General features: G+C 36.7%; 1 protein-coding gene across 3 annotated transcripts in view; it reads left to right on the top strand.

The window, feature by feature from the left end:
- The window catches only part of RYR2 (ryanodine receptor 2), a 721,805-nt gene that overhangs the window by 560,120 nt on the left and 142,466 nt on the right, over positions 1-19,219 (top strand). For all 3 annotated transcript variants that reach the window (XM_072755910.1, XM_072755909.1, XM_072755907.1), the window contains 7 exons: positions 2,120-2,209; positions 3,046-3,183; positions 8,689-8,766; positions 10,355-10,430; positions 13,498-13,621; positions 14,101-14,216; positions 17,660-17,724. In XM_072755910.1, coding sequence (XP_072612011.1) covers positions 2,120-2,209; positions 3,046-3,183; positions 8,689-8,766; positions 10,355-10,430; positions 13,498-13,621; positions 14,101-14,216; positions 17,660-17,724 — 687 coding nt within the window. The remainder of the gene's footprint in view (positions 1-2,119; positions 2,210-3,045; positions 3,184-8,688; positions 8,767-10,354; positions 10,431-13,497; positions 13,622-14,100; positions 14,217-17,659; positions 17,725-19,219) is intronic.

Here is a 19,219-nt window from a genome sequence, read left to right as displayed (position 1 = left end):
ATATATCTGACCATGACGGTTTTCTACTTTAAAGTGAAAGCTGTGTCTAGATTAGGAAAGAACATTTAATTACGATTTGCTGATGTAGTATTTAGTTAGCTGTGCCATTAACACATGTGTAATACACATGGAAATAGGGATATTTGTCATAAGGGGGTACCTGGGTGGCTCGATTGAGGGTCCAAATCTTGTTTTCAGCTCAGGTCACAATCTCAGGGTCTTGGGATGGAGCTGTCAGTCTGGCTCTGTGCTTAGTGAGAGGAGTCTGCTTAAGGATTCTCTCCCTCTGCTCCTCCCTCCACTTGCGCACTTACACTCTCTCTCAAATAAATACAATCTTAAAAAAAAGAATATTTGTTCATAAGAACCACAGTTTTAGGAACAAAAATTCTATTAAATTATAAATATAGTTTTTAAACACATATTGTTTGTGAGAATACAAAGTAATAATCACCAGGGGCTGTAGGGAAAAAAAGGTGATTCTGGGTCAGAATTTTTTTCTTTTAAGGATTTTATGTATTTATTTCAGAGAGAGAGAGCACACAAGCATGAGCAGGAAGGGGGATGGGGGAAAGAGAGAGACAGACTTTCCGCTGAGCAGGGAGCCCAATGTGAGGCTTGACCCCAGGATCTTGGGATCATGACCTGAGCTGAAGACAGACACTTAACTGACTGAGCCACCCAGATGCCCTGGGTCAGAAATCTTTTAAAGGAAGTTTGACTTTATATATAATTTTATATTAGATAAAACCATGAAAATTGTTAATTGGAATTTAGTGATTGTTTACATCTTCCATTCTTCTGTTGTATGTCTTACTAAGTAGATCTGTAGGTCACTAAAAATAAATCACGTGGCAAGATGACCCGTTTGTATTGTCAAAAAAAACATGCAAGGAAATGAGCTAAGTAACACATGTCCTACATACCATGAAATTCCCTAAATGAAAGCTTGTGGCTCAGCATAATGTTGAGCCTGGTTAAACTGAGAGATGATGGCTGTGAAGATTTGTCAGAGAAATTGAGCTGAGGGCACAGCAATCTATGACAAGCACGTGCTGTTGCTGAAGTGAAAGTCAAACATCACAGGTTCTGAGGTGTTCAAGATTGTAGAGCAGTTCCATATCATCCTGTTAGACTTACTATTCAATTTCAGTTCTTGCCTTAGCCAATCAATTTTTCTCTTAAGAAACCTTTTTGGTTTGATAAATATGTGGCTCTTTGTTCAGTAATTTACTTCCAAGGTGTGTTTGTTTTATATAAAGTTTCTCAGGTACTAAGCCAGTGGTGATAGAGAGGAAATGTCCGAGAAGGCTGTCCTGAGCCATTGCAATCCGGTTACTCAAATTCCATAGGCAAACACGAGAGGAGATAGGGAAGTGGTGATGAGTATAGAGTATGTACGTGGGCAAAATAATGTGTGTCAAACATGTTAAGAGATCATTGAATACTGGGGTGGACAAAACAGGGAGCATTATTCACAGAAACTTCCACATAAAGCAGAATAATCCAGTTTTCCTGTTTGAAAAGAACGTTTATGGGCAGCCCAGGTAGCTCAGCAGTTTAACGCTTCCTTCAGTCCAGGGTCTGATCCTGGAGATCAGAGTCCGACGTCAGGCTCCCTGCATGGAGCCTGCTTCTCCTTCTGCCTGTGTCTCTGCCCCTCTCCCTCTCTCCCTCTCTCTCTCTCTCTCTCTCTCACGAATAAATAAATAAAATCTTTAAAAAAAGAGCATTTAGAAAAACATTTAAAAATAATAAAAAAAGCATCTCATATAAAGGGTCCCAAGATGTGCTAGAATGAGTATCATGGGGGCCATGCCTCCTGTGGACTGCTCCTGGGGAGAGTACTTATTATGACACGGTCAAGACTTGGATCTGTTTAAGGAAGACTAGGCTAGGTGTGTTTAATCTTTGGATAAAAAGAATTGCTCTCGGTGATTACTCAAAATAATATTAGTTAGAATGGAAATAATTATATTGACTTATGTTGGGTGGAATTCAAACCTTAATCGTGTCTCGGTTTATTGTAGATTGATTGTACCAAATAGACTTACACACATGCATACCTACACTCTCAACAATCAATCCATGTAAAATAATTTTGATGATTTTTTTTAAGTTGGCAAATGGATGGATTTATGGAGAAATATATTCAGACTCATCTAAAGTTCAGCCATTAATGAAGCCATATAAACTATTATCTGAAAAGGTGAGGTTTCTTTTTTTTTTTTTCCTTTGGTTATATAATTTTAATGTATTTTGGGGTTTTCTTGATTATATAATTTCTTATTAAAATGTCTTCTTTATACGTGTATGCTTTTTTTTAAAAAAAACTTTACTTAAAGGTCCCATTTTTTATCTTTTGTCTTTTTTTCTCTATTCCCATTTTCTATCAGTATTAATTGGTTATTCTCTCCTTAATATTTTTCCATCCCTTACTGATTTTTATTCCTCCCCAATATATATATATATAAGGACTTTAGAAAATGTTCTTATCATGCTTATGAGTTTCTTGATGAGGGATAATGAAGTAATATTTAAAATGATTATTATTTACAAATATTCATGTTTTTTACTCTGGGGGAAATCAGTATCTTGACAAATGAAGTGAAAAGCACTTTTTTGGCTTAGTGCTCATGGAGGAAGAATTATTTTTTTTATTTATTTTATTTATCCTCTAAAACTTTTTTTTAGGAAGAATTATCCTTGTCTGTTTATTCAGAGGGTAGAAAGACCTTCACACACATCATACAATGTGGCACTGTTTCTCCTTTTTATTTTCTATCTAAAGTATCAGAAACTAGGAAACTCAAGAAAGTTAACCTCCTTGCAGTAGTGAGCTGAGATCCTTCTTAACAGCATTAGTCAAACTAGATCTCAGCTCACACTCTGCTTTTCAGAAATTTTACTTTACTTTTGTCATTTTTAAATAAACAATGCCAATATTTTTTTTCTTTAAATGAAGGCAGCCTATTTCAGATTTTTAATTTTCATTCCAATTCATAATACACACCCCCCTTTCTTCCTCTTTATTTTTGTTGCTAGGAAAAAGAAATTTATCGCTGGCCAATCAAAGAGTCTCTAAAAACCATGCTTGCGTGGGGTTGGAGAATTGAGAGAACACGGGAAGGAGACAGCATGGCCCTCTATAACCGGACTCGTCGCATTTCTCAGACAAGCCAGGTAAGAAGCACACTGGTGAATCCACAGCTTGTTCTTTTATTTAAGTAGCAGGTTCTCCAAAACAAATAATTTGAAAATTCTGAAGAATAGTGTAATGTTCAGGAGAAGAAAAACCATGTTCCTTTTTCTTTAAGTGAGGTTAAGTCTGAGTTAAAATTGTAGTTCGTATATCAGGTAGTGCTTTTCCTGGCTAGTATACAAAGGAGTGCCCAATGGTGAGGTCTTGAAGTTTAATTAATGAAGCATTACCTACAATTAGATTGTCTAAAAGACTTTCTACTCCTTTCCAGTAAGCGCTTGAGCTTGGTTCTTAGGGAGCAATAGGGTGATCAGACAGTAGTAATCCTGATCTAGAACCCACATGAATGGTCCATACAAGTGAGCTTGAGCACCTGTCCGTTTGCAAAGGGAATATATGCAACCAGATAGCCAGAGCAGGAATTCAGGGCGTGCCTTGCTAGTGGGTCATGTCAAGCAAGCTGGGTCAGCCTAGCAAGGTGCTGGCTTTGGGGACTTCACTGTTCAATGTGGCATATGAGGCATTGTCTCGGCCTGAAGAATCTAGAGTTCAAGGTGGGAAGCAAATTCCAGCTATTACCCATGGCCCTTTCCTCTCTGGAGGAGACGGAGCCAAACCAATCACTTCCCCTTTCCAGATTGCTAGGGCCCTTGTATTCAGTTCATGCAAAATATTATGTGTATTATGGCCATTTAAAAAACAAAGAAAAGAAAGGTATACAAAGCCTGTGTTTCCCATGTATCGTATTTGAAATAGATTAAGTCCTAATTCAGGTATGTTTTACATTAAATTCTCTTAAGAAACCATCATGTGGATGGAAGCTATGAAAGCATATACTACCTTTTTATCACATATGTAGATATTTTTCATTAGATTACATTTTGTTTTAATCTGTTTCAACAGATACTGAACACAAGCTCTCTACTAGACAGTAGGAATACAAAGATGATAAGATTCAGTTCTAGTTCTGAAGATCCAGTTTGGTGTTGGAGATAGGCACGCTAGACCTCCTTCACCCTAGAGTTAGTAAGAATTAGACCAGTGGTGTGTACAAGGTGCTACAGAGGGCACGGGATGCAATAATTCTTTTTTTTCCTGTAAATTGGATAGAAGATTTTTAAAAATTACCATCCAATGGAGGTGATATAAGCTGTGTCAGGAAAAGTATGGAGGATTCTCCCACTGCTCTTAAGAGCAAAGTTGTGTTCCTCAGTTTAAAATTGTATGTCTTTTATTTCTTTCCTCTCTTCCTTACTCCCTGCTTAGCTCTTAATATGGCTCCCACTGTGCTCTACACTCTCAATACATTCTATAAACTGATACGCATAGAACCATCTCATAGGTCTAACTGATCTTTAGAGGAACACGTGTGATGTATAAGGTACATTGTGAAATCTTCTATGTGATTTCAATGTGCTACAGTGTGTAGATGAAAAAGGAAGGTTCTGGAGGTAGACCACCACTCTCTAGAAGTGTGCCATTAGGCATGTTACTTGATCTGTGTGCCTCAGTAAATGTTAACTCTTTTTTTTAAAGTAAATGTTAACACTTATTGTTACTCTTATTATTTAAATATGTTCGATACCAGAGAGCATTTCATGGTAAATGTGATTGAATCTGTACTGCTTTGATCTCTAATAGTGAAGAAAGAATATTTCTCTCAGTATCAGAAATACAGAGCTAAATCCAACCAATGCCACAAATATATTTATAGTCCTTATCACTACTTTCACTCAAATGTTTAAGCATAAACCAACGTTACTCAAAGTGTTAAAATATATTACTTCTTAATTACAAATCTTCACTTTTATTATCTTTTTCAGATATAATCTTGCCAGACTTTTTAATGTCTTATCTTCTCCCCGTTACTGATTTCCCATGTGATTATAAAGATATTTTCTATTATGTAAGAAACTCTTTTGAATAAATTCAGGAACATTTTTTTAATCATCAGTTTATAGTAAGGAATATAAATGCGTGGACTGGGGACACTTGTTGACATGATGTTGGAGCCTAATATTCTCTGCTTCCTTTCACATGGAGCTCAGCTCTCCCTATGCCAGGCAGAAGTGGCCTGTATTTAACTCAAGGAGATCTGCACAGTCTGGGTGGGTTGAAATCCTGGCCTCAACACTGAGTAGCTACATGAGCTCAGCAAACTGGGCTCTCTGCTGGGAAGCTAGGAAGAGAGTGGCAGCGGGGTTGGGGGGGAGGGGGGAGGGCAGGTCTCAGGAGCCAAATCACAGAGAACATTGGGGGCTATTTTAAGAAATTCAGTAAGTTCTTTGGATTCATGCAGAATTACTTTTAAAACTTGATGCTGCCATTTACTATTTACCCAATATACTATATGACTTTCAAAATCGTTCTTTTGAAACTTTTTTTCTCATTTTAAAATGATGAAAAGTAACATCTACTGTTAGTTATTCTAGAGAACAAATAAGATAATCTCTATGTCTTGCACATAACCATGTACATTGTGGTGGTTCTTATTGCTAATAAGACTAGAGTTTATTAATTAATGTCTGAGCCCCTAGTTGAGAAATGGTGCACATTTCAGTTCACTTGAAATGATCAAAGCCCTGGCCCATTTTCTGATTTCTGTGAAGGAGAGAAACAGGTAATGAAAAATATAAGTGGAGTCTGTTCCTGACCAAACAGATACCAACTTCATATTCTTTAAACCAGCCTCAGTAACTTAACTGAAAGCTAAAAGGATTTAAATTTCAGTTATATAAGGAATATGGTCTCAAGGGATATTAAATAGTGAGAATTCTACTTTAGGAACAAATAAAATTATTGATATCAGCTCTATTTTACTCATTTGTTCAATTTACAGAGAGTCTAATGCTGGTTTTTATCAGTTTTAAGACATACATTTGCCATTGTGATCTGTGAGATTAGGAATCATTTTATCATCATGGAGTTGATGAAATATGGCTTATGCTACAGGAATATTAAGATGAGTAAGAGTCAGCCCATGCCCACAGATTTATCCTGTATAGCAGAAAAATTTAGAGAATAACAAACATTTTGGAAATACATTTCTGACAACAGAATGGGGAATGAACTGGAGAAGGGGGAGATTGAAGACAGAGAGGCAGATTCCTTGGGAGGATACTGTAGACATCCCAGGAAATAAAACAGAAGTATTAACTATTTGAATTAGAGCAAAGATAGTGGAAATGGAGAGGATTGGATATATCCCAGCGATATTTTTGAAGGAGAAAAAACAGAATTTTGATTGTGAATGAGAAAGAGTAATCAAAGGTGATAAGCATGGATACGGGCTGGACTGCCAGGTCGGTGGTTATGTTACATAAGGTAGGGAGCACAGCGGTGCTTAGAGATGGCAAGGACAGAACAATAATTTGATTATAGATGTTGTGTTAGGCAGAATATGGCTCCCAAAGATGATCCCAAGTTGCTTGAATCTGTGAAAATATTGCTTTACTTGGGCTTTGCCAGTGTGTCAAGGGTAAAGATCTTGAGATGGGGGAGAGATTACCTGGGTGACTCAGTCAGTTGAATATATGGTTAATGATTTTGGCTCAGGTCATGGTCTCAGGGTCATGGGATCGAGCCCCACAGTGGGCTCCACTCAGCAGGGAGTCTGCTTGAGATTCCATCTCTCCCTCTTCAAAATAAATAAAACAAATCTTTTAAAAAAAAGACTTTTAATGGGGAGAAATTATGCTGAATTATCATTGGGTCCAATATAATCTCAAGGATACTTAAGAGTGGGATGACTTAAAAAAAAAAAAGAGTGGGATGACTTCTCTGGCTTTGGGCAAGAGATGTTACTACAGAAGAATGGCCAGAGGGATGTGGTGTTGCTGGCTTTGAAGTTGGAGGAAAGGGACCGTGAGCCAAGACATGTGAGTGATCCTCAGGGAATTGATAGAAGAGTTGCCAAAGAAGGAATCCGAGGAAGTGAAGTCACGAGAAGCTGAGTGGAGAGACAGGAGGGTGGTTTCCTGGCACTCGTGAAAGGAGGGGCTGGTGAAGTGATTCCTAGAGTCAGATCTAGAAGGATTGGTTTGACAGCAGATGGAAAGAGGCCTTTGACTCTAGCAACTTGGAAACTGATAATATTTGAGAGGGCAGTGATAGTGGATGGGTAGGGAAATAAATACATTCCAACATGTTGAGGGCATAAGAGATGACGTGAGAGGGAAGTGGCCCCAGTCAGATAGATAGCTTGAAGTGCAGTGCTGCCAGCTCAGGGTTTTAGTTCTGTGACCTCTGATAAGTCACTTGTGTTCTTTAAGTCTCAAATTTCCTCTTAGGGAGAATTTATAGGAGAAAAAAATATGATTTTTTTTTATACATTCCACTATGAGATGGCACTGAGCAGTGGTGAAAGCTCAGAAGCCAGGATGCAGTCAAAGCTGACCAGTAATTTGAGGATAGCCCATGAGCCCATTACTAAGGATAGCATCACGGTAGCCTCTCTTTTGTTCTAAAAGCACAGGCATGAGCTATGGTGTACCTTTTTAAAATTTATTTTTGGCTTATCATTGTCTAACAAGAGAATTACATATGAAACAATAATATAAATATTTTATGAAATATGTCAGGATAGAAATTTAGATTTAAGGCTGGAACTAGAGGTCATTTCTATAAAACATTGTTGCATAATATGCCCTTGAGAGGAATGCGTTAATAGCACAAGACAGGGGCGCCTGGGTGGCATAGCTGTTTGGGCCTCCAGCTCTTGATTTCGGCTCAGATTATGATCTCAGGGTCCTGGGGAGCCCTGCATTGGGCTCCCTTCTCATCAGAGAGTCTGCTTCTCCCTCTTTCTTTGCCCTTCCCTACCTCACATCTGAAATAAATAAATTAAAAAAAAAAAGCACAGGATAGTATGAGAAATCTTCTTACCATTGATGAAAAGATATGTTTCATTTTTAAAATGCCAAAATTCAGAAATTACCAAAATTCAGCAGTTAAGTCTCCTTGTTATTGGGGATAACTTTGTTAATCGTTGACTAGTATATGATGTACTTCTAAAATTAAAGAGTTGGTTGTATTTCATCTTAACATTTGACCTATTGAGACGTTTGTCAGTATTACCTTCTTTGATTAATTACCATTCGCATGAGGAAGAGTAAGTTTTATTGCAGCCGATTAGAGTCTGTACATATCTGAAGAATACAGTGATCCTTTGGCAAAGGTAATGTTCCAGAATCTTAGATTTATTGCACAATTTGTTGAGTTCTAATCATTAGCTTTTGGAATTGGCAATCCCTGCAATGTTGGGATATATCATTCAGTCATAAATTGAAATTATCAGATACCCAAACATAATTGCATTTGCTAGGTATGTTTGTGAATTAAGTTTGTATAGATACTTGCCAGTTTCATCTGAGGAAACCTTGCATGTGGAAGTTTATTTGTCCTGTAATTCTGAAGAATGTCTTGAGTCTCTCTCCATGGGATTTTTTAAGTTAGACTCCATTCTTTTTTCCACGTAAATCATCTAGGTTTCTGTAGATGCTGCCCATGGTTATAGCCCCAGAGCCATTGACATGAGCAATGTCACACTGTCCAGAGACCTGCATGTGAGTATTATTGACTTTTAAAAGTATCCTGCAAATTTCATTTTTAAAAAGCATAATGTGGGGATCCCTGGGTGGCTCAGTGGTTTAGCGCCTGCCTTTGGCCCAGGGCGTGATCCTGGAGTCCTGGGATCGAGTCCCACATCATGCTCCCTTCATGGAGCCTACTTCTCCCTCTGCCTGTGTCTTTGCCTCTCTCTCTCTCTCTCTCTCTCTCTCTCTCTCTCTCATGAATGAATAAATAAAATCTTTAAAAATAAATAAATAAAAATAAAAAGCATAATGTAACACTTTCCTGAATATATTTTTCTGCATGAATTATTTGAATATGGTATTCATAAAGAGGTCTATGGAATTCACAGATTATAGGCCTTAAAATTTTAATTGCTTTTAAAGTTGACATTTTCTAGGATGTTTCTTCTAAATAAGAATTTTCCATAAAGATAATGTGCATTTAAAAAATCTGACTATAATTAAGTAGTTGTGTGTGGGAAGAGAATAAATCAGGAATTAGTAATGCTCTGCTTAAAGGGACCCTCAGTTCTTCATTAAAGAATACATATGTTAAGTCATTTATCCAGTGAAGCAGGTAGCATTTTGCCTGCTCCATCTGTAGTTGCGTCTGTTCTCCTTTATTCCTAAGAAACATACTTTGAAATGGCTGATTTGAGTAAAAGAAAATTTGTTGTCTTGGATCAGAAGTTGACAGGTCAATATAATGAACAAACAATATTGACATTTTTTGATATTATCCCAAGAGGAATAAATATATACAGGCAAACTCTACGTAGTATGTCATGTTAATTATGTTAAATTGTTTGACTTGCCCCTTGTCATTGCTCCTATATGGATGGATGTCTTAAAATGAAATAGTGAACTTGAAAACCAAAAGGGCACAGGGAATTCTAGAGGCAATCTTATCAAAAAGCAAAAGGCCATAGAGGGGCGCCTGGGGGCTCAGTGGGTTAAGTGTCATTGGTCTTCCCACTCAGCAGGGATTCTGCTTGAGATTCTTTCCCTCTGTTCCTCCCCCTGCACGCATGTATGCTCTCTCTCTCTCTCCCAAATAAATAAATCTTAAAAAAAAAAAAAAAGTGAAAGTCTCCAGAAAGGCTAATGTGGCTTGTCCAAGGTCTCTCCCCAAGTTTAGGGCAGACATGGAATCTAGACTGTACGCTAGGTTCTTTATATTCATTGTTTAATAAGGTTTAGAGTGTCTTTTAAAGCTTCAGAAATTACAGTAAGAACTTGTAAATAAATAGATTTTTCATTAAAGTTCACAGCTAATTTGAAGTTGCATTATTGAATTAATGAAACTTCTGTCCTTGAACATTACAAATAACAAGAATCATTCCCATCAAATCACCTCTGCTGTTTACTACTGTGTGGTTTCACAGGCTATTGGAATTATCTGGGATTCAGATTCCAACCAAGACAGTTGTGTTTGATTATCATTTAGAGTTATTTTAGCACTGACACACTATGATTTATTAATTTAAAGCATGTTTTGATATTACTTATTAGCAAGCAAAGTCCTCTGTTTCTACTCATTAAATTATAACTTATTTGCTAAATATTTCATTCATTTAAGGCTATGGCAGAAATGATGGCTGAAAACTACCATAACATATGGGCAAAGAAAAAGAAAATGGAACTGGAGTCCAAAGGTAATATTTTCTAAAAAATCTGATTGAAAAACAGTCAGAATTCAACTATGTGAATCTCTGATATGGATAAAATCTCTTGTGTGTGCATGCATGTGTTCATGTGCGCATGCTCACACCTTTCTGATTACTTCCTATATAGTCTTCTTTCCCCCAATGTGAATATAATTGCCTCCAGGTCAGGACTACAACTTCTGTTACTTTTGTAATTTTTACTGTACAGATCTAGGCATCAAGAAACTATTTCTTATTTATTGGCGTACTTAAAAATATATTAGAGATAGTTTTGAAGAGCGAGGATATTTCAGGGTGAAAAATATAGCTGTGATATTGCAGGAGTTACCAGCCACCAACCACTAGGAGATAGAATAGCACAAATTAGAATTAGTCGTGGAAATGAACAGAGAAGATTCCTTACACCAAAATTGCCTATTGCAAAATTTGATTCATAGGTAGGCCCAATCTAGAATGATTCCATGAATGTTTGTTAAACGAGCAATCAGGTTTTTGGTTGGCTGTCAGATGGATGGATGGATGGATGGATGGATGGATGTTTAGCTGAGTAATAGAGACATAGAGTTTTGCTTACTGGAATTCTGGAAGCGGCATCATCCAGATGACTAGTAAACAAAATCACTATTTTTTACGTGAGCAGATAACATGAAAAAAATCTGTTTTTTTTTCCAAGTATGTTTCAGTCACTATAGCTTGGTGAGTTTCTGGGCCAGCTGTTCAGTGTTCCACAGTCAGTATTTTCTTTAAAACATGCTGCCTGTAGATGAGATATCCAAACCTCTGCATGCAGCTTGTATTGGTCCAGATTCATACTGCATGGTTGGGAGACAAGCAAGGGTGCAGCAGGTTAAATGGGGGAGGTGGCAATATTAGTCCTCAGAACCTTTAGTCCTTTTTCTTACTCCACATATACTTCCTCTTTTGAAGGAAAAAGTGAGTGGTTCAGGACCAAAATAGCAGACCAGTATGAAAGGTGTTGGAATGAATATACAACAGTGGGTCTTGGCTTTTGGTTGTTGAGACTAAAGAAAGCGAGAAATGAGTCTTGGAAAGAAGAAAAGCAACAGGCCGTCGACAGCTTTAGGAAAGAAACTGCTTGTGTCTTTTCTCAAATTTGTTCTCTCCCTTGGGGACTTTGATACCAACTTGTGTCCTGACAACTTCTGAGATCTGGGTTGGCATGTGGGAGGTGCCTATGGTGTGTGTGTGTGTGTATGTGTGTGTGTGTGTGTGTGTGTGTGTGTGTGTGTGTGAGAGAGAGAGAGAGAGAGAGAGAGGGAGAGAGAGAGAGAGATTGAGGAAAGAAGGGGAGGAGAGAGCAGTAGGGGAGCATGGGAAGTCAGGAGCAATAAGACAGTAGAAAGAGAAAGTCATTTAAAGCCTGTCACACACCTAGACACTTAAAAGAATCAGTTCAGGGGCTGCACACTTTAGTGTCCACCCTGTCCTGGGCTCTTTATTTTCTCTTCTGCCCTCTCTCTCTCCTTGAGTAACCTATTGGTATCTGACCCCAAAATTATTGTGGTTGCCAAATTAATACAATTTTCTAGGAAGAAAGGACTAAATACAATAGTGTAGTTCAAAATAGGAGATGATTTCAGGATGATTAAATTCGATGTTTGATTTACAAAAATTTTTTTTCATAAAACATCCCGTTTTATCTTTGATTACGGGAGAAGTCAAATTTGTTCTATACCCTTCTTGCTATACACAGATGTTTGTTTCTATTGTCTTCTGATGATTGCATTATACTTGACACTATTAATATCAAACTATGAAATAACTGAAGTTATTTAAAACGCGTAGTGTTTGCTGGCTGGGTAGCTGTGGACTGTCCCTTTGCATTTATGGTAGTATAGTGCCACCTAATGGTGAGAAAGCTCAGCGTGTGATTGCATTTCTGTGGAAGCTCAGGAGGCTCAGCAAACTCCCGGAAAACATGACATCTTTCCCTCTATGTTTGGTTATTTCAGGCTCAGGGCGGCACATTATGTCTATGACTTTTTTTAGTGGCTCCTGGCGACATCATATTGGACACTGATCTAATAGACTCTATGTTGTTACCATAATTCAAACCAAGTATTCATTTTTAATTACTTTTTTTCTGGAATGCCCATAGCAGTTTTGTTTCAAGGAATTTCAGCATCCCACTGAACACATATCCCCATATGTGTTTTATAAACTTTACATTGGGGGCACACCGTGCTGTTCACTCTGATGCTGCTCATCGGATCTTTACATCTGGAATTACCAGTGCATTTTCTGAAACTTTTATAAGTTCCACAAAAATTTTTACAAACTCTGTAACTTTATACATACATTTTCATTAATTCGGTTTTTTTAATTTCAGAATTTTTCTAGAATCTTTTTAAATTTCAGAAATTTTCTAGGATTTTTAAATCTAAAAGGATGCTTTTTTTTGTATTTTTCACTAAAATAGGTAAACTAGAAACCTAGATGCTTGCTAGAAGTTTTAATCAGTCAAGTATGTATGCTACTCGTATTAGATATTTAAGAGAGATTAGCTTTTAGGTTAACCTAAATTTAGGTTTGTGTGGAATATGTGACTATAAAGTACTGTTTGATCTGGGAGGCATACTAAAAATTCCATATTTAAGACCTTTTCTTCTTCTCTCAGTGGTGGAAAATGAAGCTTATCCCTTGAAACATGTCCTATAATTTTGCTAGTTCAAGCTGTGCATGTTTTAGCAAGTATTTTTATGCAGCCCATCTTGAGAGTTTGTTTGAATGAAGAAGAGAAAACATCTTCTCCCTTCTCGTGCAATTGCAGATGTCACTGGCACTTGATATCACAAATGCCTGCATGTCCATATATTAATTGCTTTTTAGAAGGCATATGTACAGTATTTGAAGTTTCCTAAATTAATTGGGACATTAAAGGCACTGGAGAGGCAAGAGCCTTATATGACTTGTATATACTCTGTGTAATCGGAAGATGCCAGAAGTTAAGTACGATCGCATTATATGCCACTCTATCACATTTCAGATTATTTTCTAATGACACTGCTGTGTTCTTGTTTTGGCATGCTCTTAGGAGGTGGAAATCATCCCCTTCTGGTACCTTATGATACGCTGACAGCCAAAGAGAAAGCCAAAGACAGGGAAAAAGCACAGGACATCCTCAAGTTCTTGCAAATCAATGGCTATGCTGTATCCAGGTAAAACCACATCTGCCATTACACATTCCTGTTATAAAGACTGGATGTTGAAATATCCCTGTCAGATTTAATGCTGAAAATGATTCAGTGGTCCCTTTACACCTTAGAGCTACTATTTAGTATGTTCAAAACATACACCTCAGAAACATTAATGTCCTTGGCTGTTTGCTACTAACTGGTTCCTTTCACTAACTATTTAACTAGGTTAAATCCCATCCATCATTTAGGCAACAATTTTTGGCAAAAGTGACCCTCTGTTTCGCTAAAGGTGACATTTTTTGCATAATAATAGAATTATTCTCTACAGTTTTATATCAGATGCAAAGTATTCCTTCTATACTAAATCTCACTTTTGCCTTTAGCTACAAGGAGATGAGATAACTATCTTTATATATACCATATATACTTTTTAAGCAGAATTGTACCTTCAAATAGTCTTTGTCGGACCTGGTTTCAATATTTCATTTTTGCTGCTCTAGGGGGTTTAAGGACCTGGAATTGGACACACCTTCCATTGAGAAACGATTTGCCTACAGCTTCCTTCAGCAACTCATTCGCTATGTGGATGAAGCCCATCAGTATATCCTGGAGTTTGGTAGGTACCATCATCCTATTTCTTAGTCTAGGTTTTGTTATTCTTAATGTTGATAACATCAAGGTATAGCACAGACTGCCAGGCTGGTTTTGGTTTTTTCTCTGGTAGTATAAACACTGCCTCTCCATCCTATTACTTAACAGAGTCTAATGGTCAGTAGGCAGACACATTCTTAGGGATGGGTAAATTTAGAAAATCTAAAAAAATATCGAACACACCATTCTTTTCTTCTTATAATGTTTATTGGCATTGATTTCTTATTTTGAAAGACACTGGACAGACGTCACACTGGTTAGACACATTGGATAGACACTGTAAAATCTTTCTTTATCTTTCTAATTTAAAATTAATTGCCATGCTCCTAAAGAAATTGAAACTCTGTGGATCCCTAAACTTTCAAGTCAATGTGAAGGCCTTGGCTTTAGCCTTTGTAGGGACACATGTTCATACTGGAGTATCTGTGATGTAGAACATTTTATTATCCCCTTAAATAAAATGGAAGACCTCTTCCCAATGTGGCCCAATGCTACTACCTACATGTGAAAAAAATTCTTTCTTTTAAAATCTTAGATTCAGAACAGATTTTCAAGACAGCCTCTTCTTCCATCTTATTTCATGATTGTCCTTGACACTATTGACTTAAAATTTGAGTTGTGAATTAGTGAGCTTCACGTCAGATCACTCTCCAGCCACTGGTATTAAGGTAGAAGGATTAAGGATTCAGATAGAATTTGTCCCCTTTGGAAAACAAGTGTGTTATGGTGATTATCTTTTTATTTTCTTTTTTCTTGTTTTTATTTTTTTAGATCCTTATTCTTTCTGCTTTTTACTTGTTCAGGGCCCATAGTCCTAGGTAACTTAGCAGTAAACACATCCTCCACTAGCCTATCCTGACCAAGGGCTCTTTTTGATATTATTTTCTTAGGATTTAGGACTTAGTTTTTGGCACATCAGTTCATAGAATTTCGAGCTCTGGCATTTTCTTGTTTCTGGTCTCCTGTATCCTAAATGTGATTAAAGATTTTCCAGTTGAGTATTGTTCTCTTAAAGAACTTCCTTCTCTCTCAATCTGCTCATTATCTGCAGCCAAATGCTATACTTTGGCTCTCTTCTTAACTGTCTTTTTCACAAAAGCCAATCATGCAAACTAATTTAGGATTTGTAATCCCTTTGTAGCTCATACAATGATATTTTTTAAAATATGATTTATGAGTCACCCTGAAAAGTAGCCAGATTAGTCTCACTTAATGAAATATTATCCAAAAAATTAATGAGACCATGGTGAGTTTTTGAAGCTTTCATGCATATAGTTAAATACTGAAATTTCTCAGGCACATTTAAAAGTATATGACATGAAACAGAAACATAGATGACAGAAACACACATTTGAAGGGTAAATGTGCTTGGATTTTATCCACATCATACAGACGTTTCTGAATAAACCAGTGTTTGTGCAGAGGGAAAACCTTGCTGCGAATGCACCCACTTAGTGCATTTCATTCTTTCCACAGGGTACAGGGTCTTATAAACTTAACATGGTCAATGTCACGTGTTCCCTTTTCAGATGACTGTAACTGAGAACTCTGTTAGAAGAGCAGAGCTGGGATTGTTTACACTTAGTTTAATTTCCATTTTTTATTGTCACTGCAAATGAAACTTCTGTAATGCCTTCTTTTATCTTTAAATTTACTGCCTTTGCAACACATCTGAGGCTAATGGCCATAGTAAGAATATACATATGCCTTTTTTCTGATTTTTGTTTTACATCTAGATCATATTCTCTCCATCAGTATTTTGCACATAAGCATTTTTGTTAAAATGCATAATGTAAAGATGTAGGATATTTCCTATTTAATTCCTTGAAATGTTAGCATATTTAGCTATGTGCAAAACTTGTGTTGACATAGTTTTTATAGTGTATATGAGAAAGTCCCTTAAATGGATCCAGCCATTTTGCATAATATTCTTGAGGGAGATTTAATGTAAAAGTGATAGAAGACTGAAATCTGTGAGTATAAAAAAGGCATAGTTTTCTTTTACTTATTCATAAAAAGAGCATTGCTCCGATATTACAAAATATTATCTAAATTTCCTAAAAAATTATCCCAAACCTATGTGTCAGACTTAATAAGTGGTATCTCCTGGGCAGCCTGGGTGGCTCAGCGATTTGGTGCCATCTTCAGCCCAGGGTGTGATGCTGGGCTCGACCCGGGATCAAGTCCCAGTCGTGCTTCCTGCATGGAGCCTGCTTCTCCCTCTCCCTCTGTCTCTGCTTCTCTCTGTGTGTCTCTCATGAATAGATAAATAAAGTCTTTAAAAAAGAGAGAGATCTCTAATTGCTTTTATTTCTATTTACAAAAGATTTTTTTCGGGAACAAGTTTGTTATAAAATAGTGAAACTCTGCTTTCAAATTTTACTAAAACTTTATATCCAATTTTGATTTTTTTTTTTACTCCTCAATGTGTTCTGCATGTAATCTTGGTTTATTAGAGTTATGGTTACATCTTCTATAAGCATGAAGCCTCCTCTGTATGCATGAAGGAGGTGCAGAAGGCCACTTCTAAGCTAAATGCATTAGGTCAATCAGTTCTTAACCTCAAAAGCATTTTCTAAACCATGGAGAAAATTTGGGTGTCTTTGCTTTGCTTATGAAAATTGTCTTGTGACAGTTTCTTTGTTCCTGAGCAGCATGTTAATTTTCAAATCTGATATTATGGTTGTAATCCTCCCTCCCATCCCAAGCCGGCTTCCTGCAGCCTTTTAGTTGGTACATTAATATTGTAACTTTTAATTACTAAGTAACTACTTTATCAGAGGCCAAGGTTAAAATCTCACCAGTTTCGTTTACTGAGTTAGTACTGGCTGCTCTCATACTTTCTTAATGAAAGAAGATGTAGGATTTTTTACTTTATTCTATTCTAGTTTTCCCCCTACAAGATCATAAAGCTAAACCAGCATGTGTCTGCTCTTAACCACATCAATGGGCTATCCTCAATAAATTTTTTATTTTGGTTTGAGTATTTTTTAATCCTTTTTTTAAAAGAAATCTTCAAATGCCTCTTATTTTTTTTTAAGATTTTATTTATATTTCACAGAGAGAGAGAGAGAGCACACAAGTAGGGGGAGGGGCAGAGGGAGAGGGAGAAGCAGACTCCTCACTGAGCAGGGAGCCTGATGCAGGACTTGATCCCAGGACCCTGAGATCATGACCAGAGCCAAAGGCAGATGCTTCACTGACTGAGCCACCTAGGTATCTTTTTAAAATCCTTTTTAAAAATTATTATCCTGCTGAATAAAGTTAGCCGTGGTATTTTGGACAGCTTTCTGTGTTCAGTTTACCAGGGTAACACATTTAACAGTGTGTTCTAAATGTTGCATTTTGGGTGAATGTTTTATAATATTTGAAGTGAAACATGTTCCTAACAACTCTTTGTATCTACAGATGGTGGCGGCAGAAGCAAAGGAGAACATTTCCCTTATGAACAAGAAATCAAGTTCTTTGCTAAAGTACAGTATACGATCCATTTTGTTTTTGCTTCAATATATTTATTTACAAAATGTACTCTCTAGGTCTTTGACTCTTTCCAGAGTGTACTGGTCTACAAATGTGAATTCTACAACAAGTAAATATTCTGTGGCACAAAAAGAACTGTATAAATCATGTGAGATTAAATTTGCTGCTAGGACACTTGGTCTTACTTTAACTCTCTGTTCTTCCTATCGTAATTCTCAAATCACTTCCATCTATATGGAGTCTAATTAAGTCCCCTTTTGGGGGGCTTTTATCAAATGACATAGAAGAAACATGTCTACTTCTTAATATTTGATTGTTGTTAGGATTTAAAAATTTATGAGCATTTCTTTTATAAAGAGGAAAAGCATTTGTTAATTTATAAATTACAAATTTTAAAAGTTTTACATTATAAGCTTTACTGCATAATCTCTATTGTGGGACCTTTGTCCTACTCAGTTTACAGGTGAGAAAACTGAGGATCAAAGAGAATAAATTGTTTATATATTATAAAGTATACCCATTTTTATTAGTCATTCCATTTATTAAGAATTTATCAATAGTCTGCTCTTTGCCTGGAACATTCATGACTTTCTTTCAGCCAGTAAGGGAAGGAGCCAAAGTGTTGCAGATTCTCCACACTGGGTTCGTTCATCAATATTTAATCATTCATTTACTCAGCATGTGCTGTGTGCCTAGTCTCTGTCAGGTATTAGCCTACATCCCAGGGATTGCTCTCATGGACACAGAATGCCCTTGGGAAGTTTTCCTGTTTATGGTGTATTGGCATTAACCTGAGGACTTAATGATTTCAGTCAATTTACTTTCAGAGTACTTGCATTTGGTGGTTACTATATATCATTTGCAAAAAGGCACATTACTTCAATTGATTAATATTTGGCTTTTATCATGTTTTCAGAATTGTGCCCTTTACTGTAAGGGAGATTCCTCTTGTCTTTTCTTTCCACTCAGCATAGTGCTCAGAATCTATACCCTACCATCTTAGTTTGTATTGGGCTACATATTGCTAGCTATCTTGTTCTACTGGGTTATAGTCCCTCTAAGAGCCAAGTATTACAAAGGCTGTATTCATGGCCTCTAACCACACATTTGAAATACATTCTTATCTTGCCCTGTCTATATCCTCAGCACCCCTAGTGATTTTATTTGCAGATGCCTCATGTGGTTTAATTTCTTCTGAGTCTTTGACTCATCCATTCACGTATTTGTTGAGTAGCTATTATGTGTCATCACTAAGTTCAGGCAATGTTGCAACTTTCTAGGAAAATCACAAAAAAATTATATTTTGCTATTATATATAAATATGGTATACAACATCATGGGGGGAAATGTAATCAGACAGACTTGAGTCTAAAAACTGATAGTGCCAGATATTATTACTTTTCTCATTTATTTTTTAACAGATATTTATCTAATGGGTGCCACAAAATCCTAAGTGCTAGTGATCCAGGAGTAAACAAAACAGAGCAA

This window comes from Vulpes vulpes, chromosome 4 (assembly GCF_048418805.1).
Source record: "Vulpes vulpes isolate BD-2025 chromosome 4, VulVul3, whole genome shotgun sequence".
NCBI lineage: Eukaryota > Metazoa > Chordata > Mammalia > Carnivora > Canidae > Vulpes > Vulpes vulpes.
The sequence above is the reverse complement of the archived record's forward strand: the minus strand, read 5'-3'. Positions and strand labels throughout refer to the sequence as shown.